Consider the following 12539-nt stretch of genomic DNA (forward strand, 5'->3'; position numbering starts at 1 on the left):
GCTCTCTAATAACTGTGCAGATGAATCCCAAATATGGATCCCTAGTCTGAATTCCTTTTCTAACTCTGTGCATACATTTCTGAGTGTTTAGCGAACATACCTAGATATCTTCCTATTTCCTCAAACTCAGCACGTTAAAAACTCAAACCATTATTTCTCCCAATCCTGCCCCATCTTCTGTGTTTTGTTTTGTTTTGTTTTGAGACAGAGTCTCGCTCTGTCACCCAGGTTGAAGTGCAATGGTGCAATCTTGGCTCACTGCAACTTCCGCCTCTCGGGTTCAAGCGATTCTCCTGCCTCAGCCTCCCAAGCAGCTGGGATTACAGGTGCATGCCACGATGCCCAGCTGATTTTTGTATTTTTAGTAGAGGCAGGATTCCACCATGTTGGACAGGCTGGTCTCAAACTCCTGACCTGGTGATCCACCCACCTCGGCCTCCCAAAGTGCTGGGATTACAGGCATGAGCCACCACGCCTGGCCTCTGTGTTTTTTATTTTCATGCCATTGTCGTCTTGACAATCCAGACACAAACCAACTGTTTGCCAATTTCTGTTGATTTCTATAGGTTCCCTTGAATGACCTGCTCTCCTCCATTCTTCCTGCCTTGGTGAGGCTCTAGCTACCCATTTGTTGCAGCTGACTTCTACGTGGTTATTTTGTTTTCCAGAAGTGGTAAAACTGGCAGCCTGAGGCTGAATAAGGATAGCATGTCTGCTATGCTTTGTTTTGTTGGCCAAGACATTTTTCAGGAGTTTAATTTTTAGCGCCTGTGGGCAGGACTTGCACACTCCATTTCTTAGCCCAGTACTCTTCTTTGTTTTATGTGACCTCAATTACACATGTATTTTCTCTGCCTAGCTCCTGAAGGCATTTGAGTATATGATCCCATCTCATTCTGTGCATTGTAGTCTGCTCAAGCTTCCTAAAGCAACACATCTTGCCTCTGCTCAGTTATCGTTGGCTCCTCTTGCCTGCCGTAGTCCTTAAGCAAATATTCAAAAGCCCTTCTCAGTCCAGGTGGGCCTGTTCTTCCCTTGTTATCTTCCATTACCTCCTGTACCCACCTTGCGCTCCCAGTAAACCAATCCCCACTGCTGGGCTCCCGATTCACTTGCAGTGTCCTTCCTAACACATTTCTATGCTCAACTTTTGCCTGTACTGCAAGTCTCAGGTTTATTGGCAGGTGTTCCAGAGGTCTTCCCAGAAGTACCCAGGCCTCTGACTAATGCTGGGGATAAAAATAAAACACACATTTTAAAAATATTTGTTATATCTTCCTTATTTTATTTTACAGGCCTTTTGAAAATATCTACTTTTTACATAAAATACTAGTAATCATAGTACATGCATGTAATTTATAAAGGGTATTGGAGATGCTCATATATTTTACTATCAGGCATATATAACAAATATTTAGAGACCATTAAGTAAGAGGATGGCCAAGATCTATTTTTTGAGGTCTTATATATTCCCAAATATAAGGAGAGATTACCTCTAAAAAGTTATTTGTGAGAAAACAGGGAATCACCTTACATTCCTGTCCTTATAAAGTCTGTCATGCAAGGAAGTATTTTCTCATTTACTTTATTTTGAGCAACCACATATTTCTCAAGACTTTGAAATATTTTTAAAAAGACTTAAGTTCATGCTAATGTGGAATCATTAAAAAGGAGGCAAATTTAATACAGATATAGTCATTATTCCTGGGGGTATAACCTCACAATTGCAAGTGTGGAATATATACTATATAAACAAGCTTTTTGTAGATTACTTAAAAGAAAAAGGCAAAACATCATGGTTATAGAGATAACAAAAATACACACAGGGAAGGATTTTTTTTAAACTGGGTGATACTATGCAAATGGGTATTTGTGGCTTAAGATACTATTTCCTGTGACAGCAGTCATCATGTACTAGAGCACCAGCCATTGCCTATGTCTGCCCCAGAGAAGGTACTTTTATCCAGTCATTTGAAGGTATCTAATAGCTGGTGAGGGTTCTAGTAACAGCATTATAGACATTCAAACAACTTGGATGAAAATGAAGGTGATGTGTTCTGGAAAGCAGTCTTAGGTGGCCCGTTAGGTCATGGATGTTGACCATTTGTTGTGAAATTTAGAACTCAATTGTTCATAAAAGGAAAATGGGAAAGAATGAAATTTCCAAGTTGATGTTTTCAAATAATATTTTGTTTTAAATATTTATGTGTAACTAGTATGTTAAATATGATAATAGGCCTTTATTATACTGAATTCTATTCACAATTTTTTTTTGATTGGCCAAATTATTATTTTTTCTTTTCTTACTTCTTATCTTATGGAAATCGGGCAATCCCTAAAATTTGAGGTAACTATATTGGTGCATTTACAGATTTTTGCTGTTTTGTTTTGTGTCTCGTAGAGAAGAGAGGATAAATGATATGGAGAATAAGATATTGTAAAAGGGGGCAATGAAGTTACTCACTGGTGCTATTTTATTTTTTTAATTAGTAAACTGTGCTTGTATATAAAGAAGGTTTTCAGCAGGTCTGACCTTTGTACCTCTCACCTTCAACTCTGATGATATTTGCCTGACTTTTACCATGTCAAAGGCAAATAATGTCTAAGTCAATAGAGAAATTTCCAATTTCAATAAGAACAAACACTGATAAACCTTAGGTAGTCTCCTTGTTCATAAGGAACTTGCCAGTAAATGGACTTCATAGAAAAATTTGATTCTAGAATTAATTGTAGGCCAGGTGCTTGGCTCACGCCTGTAATCCCAGCACTTTGGGAGGCCAAGGCAGGCAGATCACCTGAGGTCAGGAGTTCAAGACCAGGCTGGCCAACATGGCAAAACCTCGTTTCTACTAAAAATACAAAAATTAGCTGGGCATGGTGGCAGGTGCCTGTAGTCCCAGCTACTCAGGAGGCTGAGGGAGAATTGCTTGAACTAGGAGACAGAGGTTGCAGTGAGCCGAGATCATGCCACTGCACTCCAGCCTGGCCGACAGAGGGAGACTCTGTCTCAATCAATCCATCCATCAATAAATAAATAAATAAATAAAACTGTAACATTTCTTACAGTAATCAGCCAAGGAGGAATATTTTCTAGACATGGGGTGTGTGGGAGTTAATCTTCGTGTTTCTTGGATGACTTGAGATAGTCATAGCCAACCCACCTTACCAGCACCCACCAAGGTGCCCTATAAATATTTTATTAATGAATGGCGAGCTATGGCTGTCTGACTTCTGTTTGTCCAAAACCTATGCTTTATTCATGAGGCTCATGATCAGGAGAGGGAAAAAACACAAAACATTGAATCTACTTAGTTAGAGGAGTTTGCTTTTTTTCTCCCCGGGGATAAAAGATACTGAATTACTTTGCCAAAAATAGTGCTTTGCCAAAACCTGTTGTCAGTAACACTTTTACTTAGTCCTTCATACATCTCTATAGGAGTGTTAGTGGAAAGGAGTCACCATCCCAGACCCCAAGAGAGGGTTCTTGGGTCCCGCACAAGAATTTGAGGCAAATCCATAGAGTAAAGTGAAAGCAAGTTTATTAAGAAAGTAAAGGGGCCGGGCGCAGTGGCTCACGCCTCTAATCCCAGCACTTTGGGAGGCCGAGGTGGGCGGATCACCTGAGGTCAGGAGTTCGAGACCAGCCTGACCAACATGGAGAAATCCCATCTCTACTAAAAATACAAAAATTAGCTGGGCATGGTGGCGCATGCCTGTAGTCCCAGCTCCTCGAGAGGCTGAGGCAGGACAATCTTTTGAACCCAGGAGGTGGAGGTTGCAGTGAGCTGATATTGGACCATCGCACTTTAGCCTGGTGACAGAGTAAGACTTTGTCTTTAAAAAAGAAAAGAAAAGAAGATTTTGAAATATTTTTAAATATCTTAAGTCCATGCTAATTTGGAATCATTAAAAAGGAGGCAAAGAAAACCTTTTATCAGCAAGGTTTTTGTGACCTGTATCTTGTGCAGACCTCCTATTTCATCCTGTGACTTAGAATGCCAAACCTTCTGAGAATGCAGCCCAGTAGGTCTCAGCCTTATTTTACCCAGCTCCTATTCAAGATGGAGTCGCTTTGGTTCAAACACCTCTGACAGGAGTCTCATTTTAACCTGTGGCGACATAGTCGTGCCTATTTGTTTCTTATTGGTGACCTAACACATGATCTTGTGTTTTTATGTTAAGTAAGGTTGATCTCTTAGGGGAAACATTGTCTCTCTTTTCTTTATTTCAGAGGGTTTATTACCTCTCTCTGGAATTTTACATGGGCCGAACATTACAGAACACCATGATCAACCTCGGTCTGCAAAATGCCTGTGATGAGGCCATTTACCAGGTACATTGTTCCTAGATTTCTCTCATCCTGTCTCTTTAAATTTCATGTGCACTTCAGGAAACTTGGGGACATTGCACAAAAAAATAAAGTAAAATAAGAGTGAAAAATCGCCTCTGTAGATGTGGCTATTACAAACTTTTAGAAATATACATCACTAGTAATCTCTCATTTAAGAGGAACAACCAGAAAAAGTTAGAGAACTTGTTATGATTCATGAGAATTTTCTTTTGGAGTCAAAGTCTTTGACAGCATTCCTCACAAATTACATTTCAGAAATTAGTGTCTGAACAAGCCTTTTAAAAGTACTTGAGTCTTCTGCTATCAGAATCACAAGCTTTACTTTGGGCTTCTATCTCATTTTTAAGAAATGATCAAACTTTGTTATTCATGTATCAAGGCAATTTGTGAAAATGATCAGCCTTAAAAATTCTGTTGTCATACTTTCTCTGTTGCTTAATGAGATGTAAAATACACTTCCTTCTTAAAGGAGGAGCTTGAAGTCTTAACCCTAATGTGCTAAGTTGTTTTCATGAATATATTTAACTTTTTCTTTCCTGAGCTTCAGGCACCTTCATACCCAAAACAGGTAGCCCTTAACCTTTTTGATGTGGTTGAAAGGAGAAATGTGTATTTGCAAAGACAAATTCTAAATGAGAGACTGTTCAAACTTTTCCTTTCCTTTGCCATGGGATTGTCCCCTCATGTGTCCTTCACTCAAGGACAAATACATCTACAACCAGGTCATACCTAACTCACATACATGTGGGTTGGGTGGAGTATTTCCTGTGAAAGAACCCCTGCAGGTCCTCTCCATGTCCCTTCCCTCTCCTTCCCCTAATATCAACTGAAAATAACATCCTTCCCTTGGAGTAGCCTATAGCCAGGCAGGGTGACGTGATCCATGTCTACTTGCTCAAAATTTATATCATACTTTTTTTTTTTTGAGACAGAGTCTCGTTCTGTTATGCAGGCTGGAGTGCAGTGGCACGATCTCGGCTCCCTGCAACCTCCACCTGCCAGCCTCAGCCTCCTGAGGGTAGCTGGGATTACAGGCATGCACCACCTTGCCCAGCTCATTTCTGTATTTTTAGTAGAGATGGGATTTCGCCATTTTGGCCAAGCTGGTCTTGAACTCCTGACCTCAGGTGATCCACCCGCCTTGGCCTCCCAAACTGCTGGAATTACAAGTGTGAGTCACTGTGCCGGCCTATATCACACTTTAGACTGACGTTTTTAGAATTTAAAAATTCTGAGTGTTAGCACCAGCAGTTGGTCTACACAAGGAACCTAGTAAGCTCTAATCTGCAGAGAGCAAATTCGAAAGGCCCTTTAACACTGAACAGAAGCATAACCAAGATTGAACTCGTAAAATATACTTGTCAAGACCTATGTGAGAAAGCAACTTTTGGCATAAAGGTAGGGATCCAAACAGGTGGCTCCATGGAAACTGGGGCACAACTTCAAGCAGTGGTGCATCTTCCACATATGTCTTCAAATGTGCAAATTATTTTTCCATTTAAAGAAAATACCCAGTTTCATGGGTTGCCTAACTTCAGATAAGAACCCAATTGTTTCACAATAGGCCACCTTTAGCCATGCCTGGGCTAGGTTAGCATCTAGTGAGCATGGAACAAGTCATTTGCCTGACCAACAATTCTTTCATTGTAAAATGAGCAATCCAATGTGATCTCCAGGACGGCAGAGCTCTGTCACGAGTGCACAGTGGTGCTGTGGACTCTGCTGTGTGATCCCCAGCACTTTGGGGCAGGGAGCTGGCTGGCAATCAGTCCCATCCGTGCCCAAGTTCACAGATGCTATTTGGCTTCCCACAGCCTCTTATCCACCCCAGGGAAAAGTAAAGGATTTTAACCCATCCAGTTGGATTGCAGGACTGCGGTTTCCCTGCCTGCTGTCAGGACCCAGGTCTCCAGGGCAGTGACTCACTAACTGGTTTTGAGTTAACAACTTTTGACCCTACTGAGTAAATATGCTGTGGTCATGCAAAGATGAACTTTAGTCCATTCTGGAACGTCTGACCTCAGACCTTTTGGTCATTTTCAAAATCCCTCAGTCCAATTAATATCAGCGTGGTACTGGGCTGTTTCTGAGGTTTTAACCCTACTGTACACACACACACACAATTTTTTTAATAATAGCTAACATTTATTGAGGGATATCTGCCCAAGAATAGTTCTAAATGCTTTGTTTGTATAATCTCATTTAATTCACGGCAATCATCAGTGAGGTAGGTACTGTTAGCCTCCACTTTTTTAAATAGGAAAATTGAGGCATAGTTAGTAGTTTGCCCAGGGTCATGTAGGAAGTAACAGAGTCAATAATGGACTTTTAAAGCCTATACTCTTCTCCATGCTGCAGCTGCACCATCTCATACAGTTTGCCTTTGCAGTCAGTATCTGATGCCAGAACAAGCTGCAAGGGGGCTGACGCTAGATTAGGTACACAGCTAAACCTGAATACCTTTACCCAGAGCTGTAGGAAATGGCTGTCCCTCCGAATGACCTGAATTTGTATCTGCTTCCAATATTGTTTTCCCTTCATTACCAGCTTGGATTGGATATAGAAGAGTTAGAAGAAATTGAAGAAGATGCTGGACTTGGCAATGGTGGTCTTGGGAGACTTGCTGGTAAGTGACATTGTGAATGTATTATATTGTCTGGCCGATTGAAGACATCTCAGATGCCATGCATGACCATGCTTGGAAGAACCAGGCAGGCTTCCTAGAAGAAGTGCAAGGTATGACCTGGTTGTAGATGTATTTGTTCTTGAGTTTGCACTTTGGTTTGATCAATTCTAGACAAATAGTAGAGATGGGAACTTGAACAAAAGAGACAATGCTTAAAACTCAGTTAACCAGATCCTTCCCATGCACTTAAGGGTATGTTAAATGTTAACACACTAAAAAATTTATTATGCCATGTTCTCACTCATAGGTGGGAATTGAACAATGAGAACTCATGGACACAGGAAGGGGAACATCACACTCCGGGGACTGTTGTGGGGTGGGGGGAGGGGGGAGGGACAGCATTAGGAGATATACCTAATGCTAAATGACGAGTTAATGGGTGCAGGAAATCAACATGGCACATGGATACATATGTAACAAACCTGCACATTATGCACATGTACCCTAAAACCTAAAGTATAATAATAAAAAAAAAAAATTTATCATGCCAGCACCCCCTTTGATCACTACCCCAGTTCTGTACTCCTCCCTATAGGGGGTCATAGGGAACAGTTTAGTATTTAGAATTCCATATCTTTTTTCTGCATATTCATTCACATTATATGTATATATGTAAACACACACATACACACATATATATATACACACACATACACACACACGTAGATGTCTGGAATATATATCTTCCAGACCTTTTTTCTACATATTTACAAACACACACACACACACACACACATATTCACAGAAAATATTTAATTTTTAAAAAACATAAATGTTATCACTCTGTATGGCTTTAATACAATGTGATTTCTTTTTTAATTTGGAGATCTATCCAGGAAAGTACATCTAGGTCAAAAGTAGCACCTTTACTTCACTGTTACTTGTTCAAAGCCTCTCAGTTCACATCCTTGTGTGGCGTGACCTAAGTTAAGTTGCTGTTGTTTTATTTTATTTTTTCAGTGGTAGACTCCAGGTCAGAGGCATGACCCCAGCTGGTCAACCATTGTCTTGCCTTGTGCACTTGACTGCTTGATTGACTAGTGGGCAATGATACACTAATATTATTGGTATGATTTTGTTAATAACGTCCTTTTTGTGTGTGGATACAATTTGAGTTCTTTGCTTTTTTCAGGGAATAATTTTTCAGCAAATATAGAGGAAAGCACTAAAAATATAATACCAGCTCCATTAATTTAGAAAATACACATCTGTATAACCAAGTAATTCCACTTGATATCTACCCTAAAGAAGCACACACATAAGAAGACATGTGGGGAAAATAATTGTTACAGTGTAGTTTATAAAAGTACTACACTGATTGTCAAAGAACAAAATTGACCTAGATGTACTTTCCTAGATAGATCTCCAAATTAAAAGAGAAATCAAATTGCGTTAAAGCCATACAATGTGATACCATTTATGTGTTTTAAAAATTAAATATTTTCTGTGAATATATATATATATATATGTGTGTGTGTGTGTGTGTGTGTGTGTTAATATATAGGAAAAATGTCTGGAAGATATATATTCCAGACATATATGTGTGTGTGTGTGTATATGTGAGTGTGTGTGTGTATGTGTGTGTGTGTGTGTATATATATGTGTGTGTACATATGTATATAATGTGAATATGTAGTAAAAAAGGTCTGGAGTTTTAAATACTAAACTGTTCCCTATGACCCCCTGTAGGGAGGAGTGCAGAACTGGGGTAGCAATCAAAAGGGATGCTGGCATAATCAATTTTTTTGTCTGTAACTTTTAATATTTTTAAGGAAGATGCATTAATGTATTATCTGTGAAATTTAAATTTAAAAATAAAAATGTACTACCACACATGTATCAGATTGTATTCTGTGAAAAATAATTATCTCCTCTGTTGTTCAAAAATCTTCTGATTTTGCATACACTCAAGTTACTAGAAAGCCATTTGCATCTGTTTCATTTTTTTCATCCTTAGTGCATTAGTCACAGTGTGCTTTAACATTACCATTAATAATGAACAAAACAAAATAAAACAATGCCTGTGGGATACTTGCCACCTTCCTGTGAAGTTAATTATCAGACAATTTAGTAAGCTTTCTATGGGGCTGCAGGAAGGCCAGCAGCGCTGATGGAATGCACATCTAAGAATAAGAACCAGCCTGCCTACCTTTTATGTGAAGCCCGAGCCCTCAATCTTTGTTGGCTAGGTTAACTCTGTGTCTGACATTCATGACATCGCTCCTTGAGTTCACTGATGAAGTCGGAGTGAAGAGGCTGATGAAGCTGAGAATTCTCATTAGATGATCTCATCTAAGTTGGGACCCCCCTCTAAGGATAATCTGATCAGGACTCAGGAAAAGCCGCAGAGCCACAGCTCAAAGAGAACAGGAATGGGAGCAGAGCCAGGCCATATGTGAGCACAGGGACTGGTGATGTAAGAAAAACTTGAAAGCCTAGGCCATTTGTGTCTGTGGATCTCTGTTTTAAGGGCTGTACCACCAACCTCATTCAGTCCCTTTCTGTTTGATCTACAGCTTTTAATATTCTTGTCAGTTTTAACTCCTACTGTACACTTCCTCATTCTCTGTATATTTCTCAGCTTAAATTCCTGGGAGGTACAATCTGATTAGTGTAACACCTTAGTTTGCACCCATCCACAAGACAGATCCTTACCCAGCCTCTTGGTTAACTGTTCTGGATCAGACGCCCTGTCATGAAATAACAGAAAACCTAGCAAAAATGCTTCAGTCAACAAGGACATGTGTTATCACATAACAAGAACTCCAGAGGTTAGGCCATTCCAAGACTGGTTTATTCAGCAGCAGGAGTATAGCAGGATTCCAGGTCCCTGGGCCTTTTGTCTTTCCCCTCATGGAAAAAAGATAGTGGCAGCAAGGAAAATCTTTCCCAGAATTCTTCTATACCCAACAGACTTTCTAGCACCTCTCATCTGGTTGAATGTCATTTTATGCCCATGGAGAAGGAAATACAATTGCTGTTATTGGCTTAGCAGATGAGACCAATCGAGCAAGATTCACTTCCTGGTTCAGCCTCCCTGAAGCACATGATCATCTAATATCTGAACAACAGTGGAATTCCATTAGCCAGGAAGAAACAGGGCTGGCCACAGAATATCTTGTCAGTCAGTTGCTGGAAGGGTATGGGACACATAAGTTATATTCTCCTGGGACTGTCTTTTCCAGTGGGGTGAGTCTTAGGGGAGGATAGAGACAGCTTCCCTTAGAAAAGGCAGTGTGGGGACAATAATCCACATTATCTCGTGCAGGTTGGCTTCCTTATCTGTTCTCAAATAAAATGTACACAGTAGTTATTTCAAGATGGTGAGGTCATAGATGATATTTTCTTCTTTATACATTTTTGCATTTTCTAACTTTTCTATGGTATTAACTTTATAATTAGAAATGAGTTATTTTTAAAAATCAATACCCATTGTGCAGTAGTATCTGTGCTTTAGAATACAAATGTGGTTCTTCATGTAGCAATGTTTTGTGGCTGCCATGTGTTTTAGGGAAAGACTGGAAATTTTGACTCAGCTTAATGACTCTATCTTTTGCCTGTGCTCTGTTGAATGTAGCCTGCTTCTTGGATTCCATGGCAACCCTGGGACTTGCAGCCTATGGATACGGCATTCGGTATGAATATGGGATTTTCAATCAGAAGATCCGAGATGGATGGCAGGTGTGTGAGCCATCTTTTTAAATTTTATCATTAAGGTACTTCTCTTTCATGGTGCTCTGGATGATTTATAATATATGGACCTTTAACATAGAGCTGTACTAATTTCTCTGGCATTTGGTTGGTATCAGTGAGTTCTATCTATCCATCTTCCCGCTTCAGAATGTATGTTGCCCAAGAACAGAGAGCCTTCCAGGATCACTCATCACCAGATCCATTGCACTGAGGGTGGTGGCTGACACACAAGGTGCTCTGGAAATATTTATCACTGACTGCCTGAATGTGGAGCACCTACAATGTGTGATGTTCCATTCTATGCAGCAGTCATAATGGAGGAGCACATCGTTGACTCATGATCTCAGCCAAGAACCCTTGATAATAGGAAGCACATTGCCATTTTGTACGTGAGAACACTGAGTCTCTGAGGAAGTAGAGTTACTCAGATCACACTGCTGGCCAATACATGTCTGTATCCCCAGATTCCCAGGACCACATTCAGTATTCTCTTCTACACTCAGAGTCTTGCCTTCCTTAATATGCCATGGTTACAAGATACAAGCCAAGTGTCCTGATTTTTTTATAAGATGAAATCAGACAGTGCTGTTAACTGTTATAGCAAATAAATCTGGCACGCATTTAATATGTATAATTACACTGCCCCATAGAAATTTGTACAAATCTATCCAAATGACACTACTTTTACTTTATATAATCAAACCAGATTGTTGGGTACTTATTTAGTTTTATCTCTGGTAACTGTTTGAGTCTACAGTTGCCCTAGTGTGGACAGTTTTTGCTAATATGAAGTGTGATTTAGGCTTTTTCTCTCCCTATTTTTGTCTCATATATACACCACTGACAGAAATATATATTTTCAGTTTCCAAAAACCCTGAGCTCTCTGAGCCTTTCCCACACTTATGAGATGAGTCCAACAAAAAAATGCTCAGGGACTGGATGCAGAGACCTAGGCTGTGCCAGGAGAAAGGAAGATGACCCAATAAGAATGAGTTTAGTGTCACCACTGCCCTCTTTCCCCTCCCTCAGTGTTTGGATTCTTTGTGAACCAAAAAAAGGAGGAACTAAAAAATTTGGTTTGATGAGAGAATGTGCCAAGGAAAAAGACTCAGGAGAATATTAGGGATAGAGTGGAAGACAAACTTCCACATTTTGCTAAGAACCAGTGCTGTTTATCTTTACCTACCTCCAAATAAATAAAAGCTGAGAGGCAGCATCTTGTAGAAGAGAAGCCTGGGTCCTAATTTCTCATTTGAGACCTAATGTCAACTTAGGAGACCTGATTACTTTTATGAGATATGCTGCCTCAATTAGGTTACCAAACTTCCCTGAACCTCAGTTTTCTCAACGGCAAAATGGAGATACAAACTCTACAGAATTATTATAAAAACATGTAAAATATCTGGCACACAATAAAATGCTAATATTAGTAAGCACACAATAAAATGCTAATTTTGCCTAAGAAAAGGAGGACGCTTTAATAAATTGTGCTATTCTATAATAAAATATTAGTGAAGCCATTCATATTATATTTTTGATTAATTTTAATAAAATAGGAAATCATTTTGATACCTATAAGTAGAGGATATAGAGTTATAAGGGTAATATAACCTCAGCTATCCAGAGGAGGCCGAAAGATAAAGGAGAAGTGCTAGAAAAAAATACATCAAAGCTTCAACAGACGTCATCTCTGGAAGATGAGCAACTTTTACTGTCTGCTATGTACTCTTCTACATACCTCATTTTCTGTAAGAAATAGATATACTATCTTCTATTTACTCTTCTACATGTTTTATATTCCATAAGTA

General features: G+C 39.6%; 1 protein-coding gene across 1 annotated transcript in view; it reads left to right on the plus strand.

The window, feature by feature from the left end:
• PYGL (glycogen phosphorylase L) overlaps positions 1 to 12539 on the plus strand; it is a 39868-nt gene that overhangs the window by 1730 nt on the left and 25599 nt on the right. Inside the window, exons 2-4 of the mRNA XM_032179827.2 lie at positions 4232 to 4333; positions 6899 to 6977; positions 10615 to 10718. Coding sequence (XP_032035718.1) covers positions 4232 to 4333; positions 6899 to 6977; positions 10615 to 10718 — 285 coding nt within the window. The remainder of the gene's footprint in view (positions 1 to 4231; positions 4334 to 6898; positions 6978 to 10614; positions 10719 to 12539) is intronic.

The sequence above is a fragment of the Hylobates moloch genome, unplaced genomic scaffold (genome assembly GCF_009828535.3).
Source record: "Hylobates moloch isolate HMO894 unplaced genomic scaffold, HMol_V3 SCAFFOLD_16, whole genome shotgun sequence".
Classification (NCBI taxonomy): Eukaryota; Metazoa; Chordata; class Mammalia; order Primates; family Hylobatidae; genus Hylobates; species Hylobates moloch.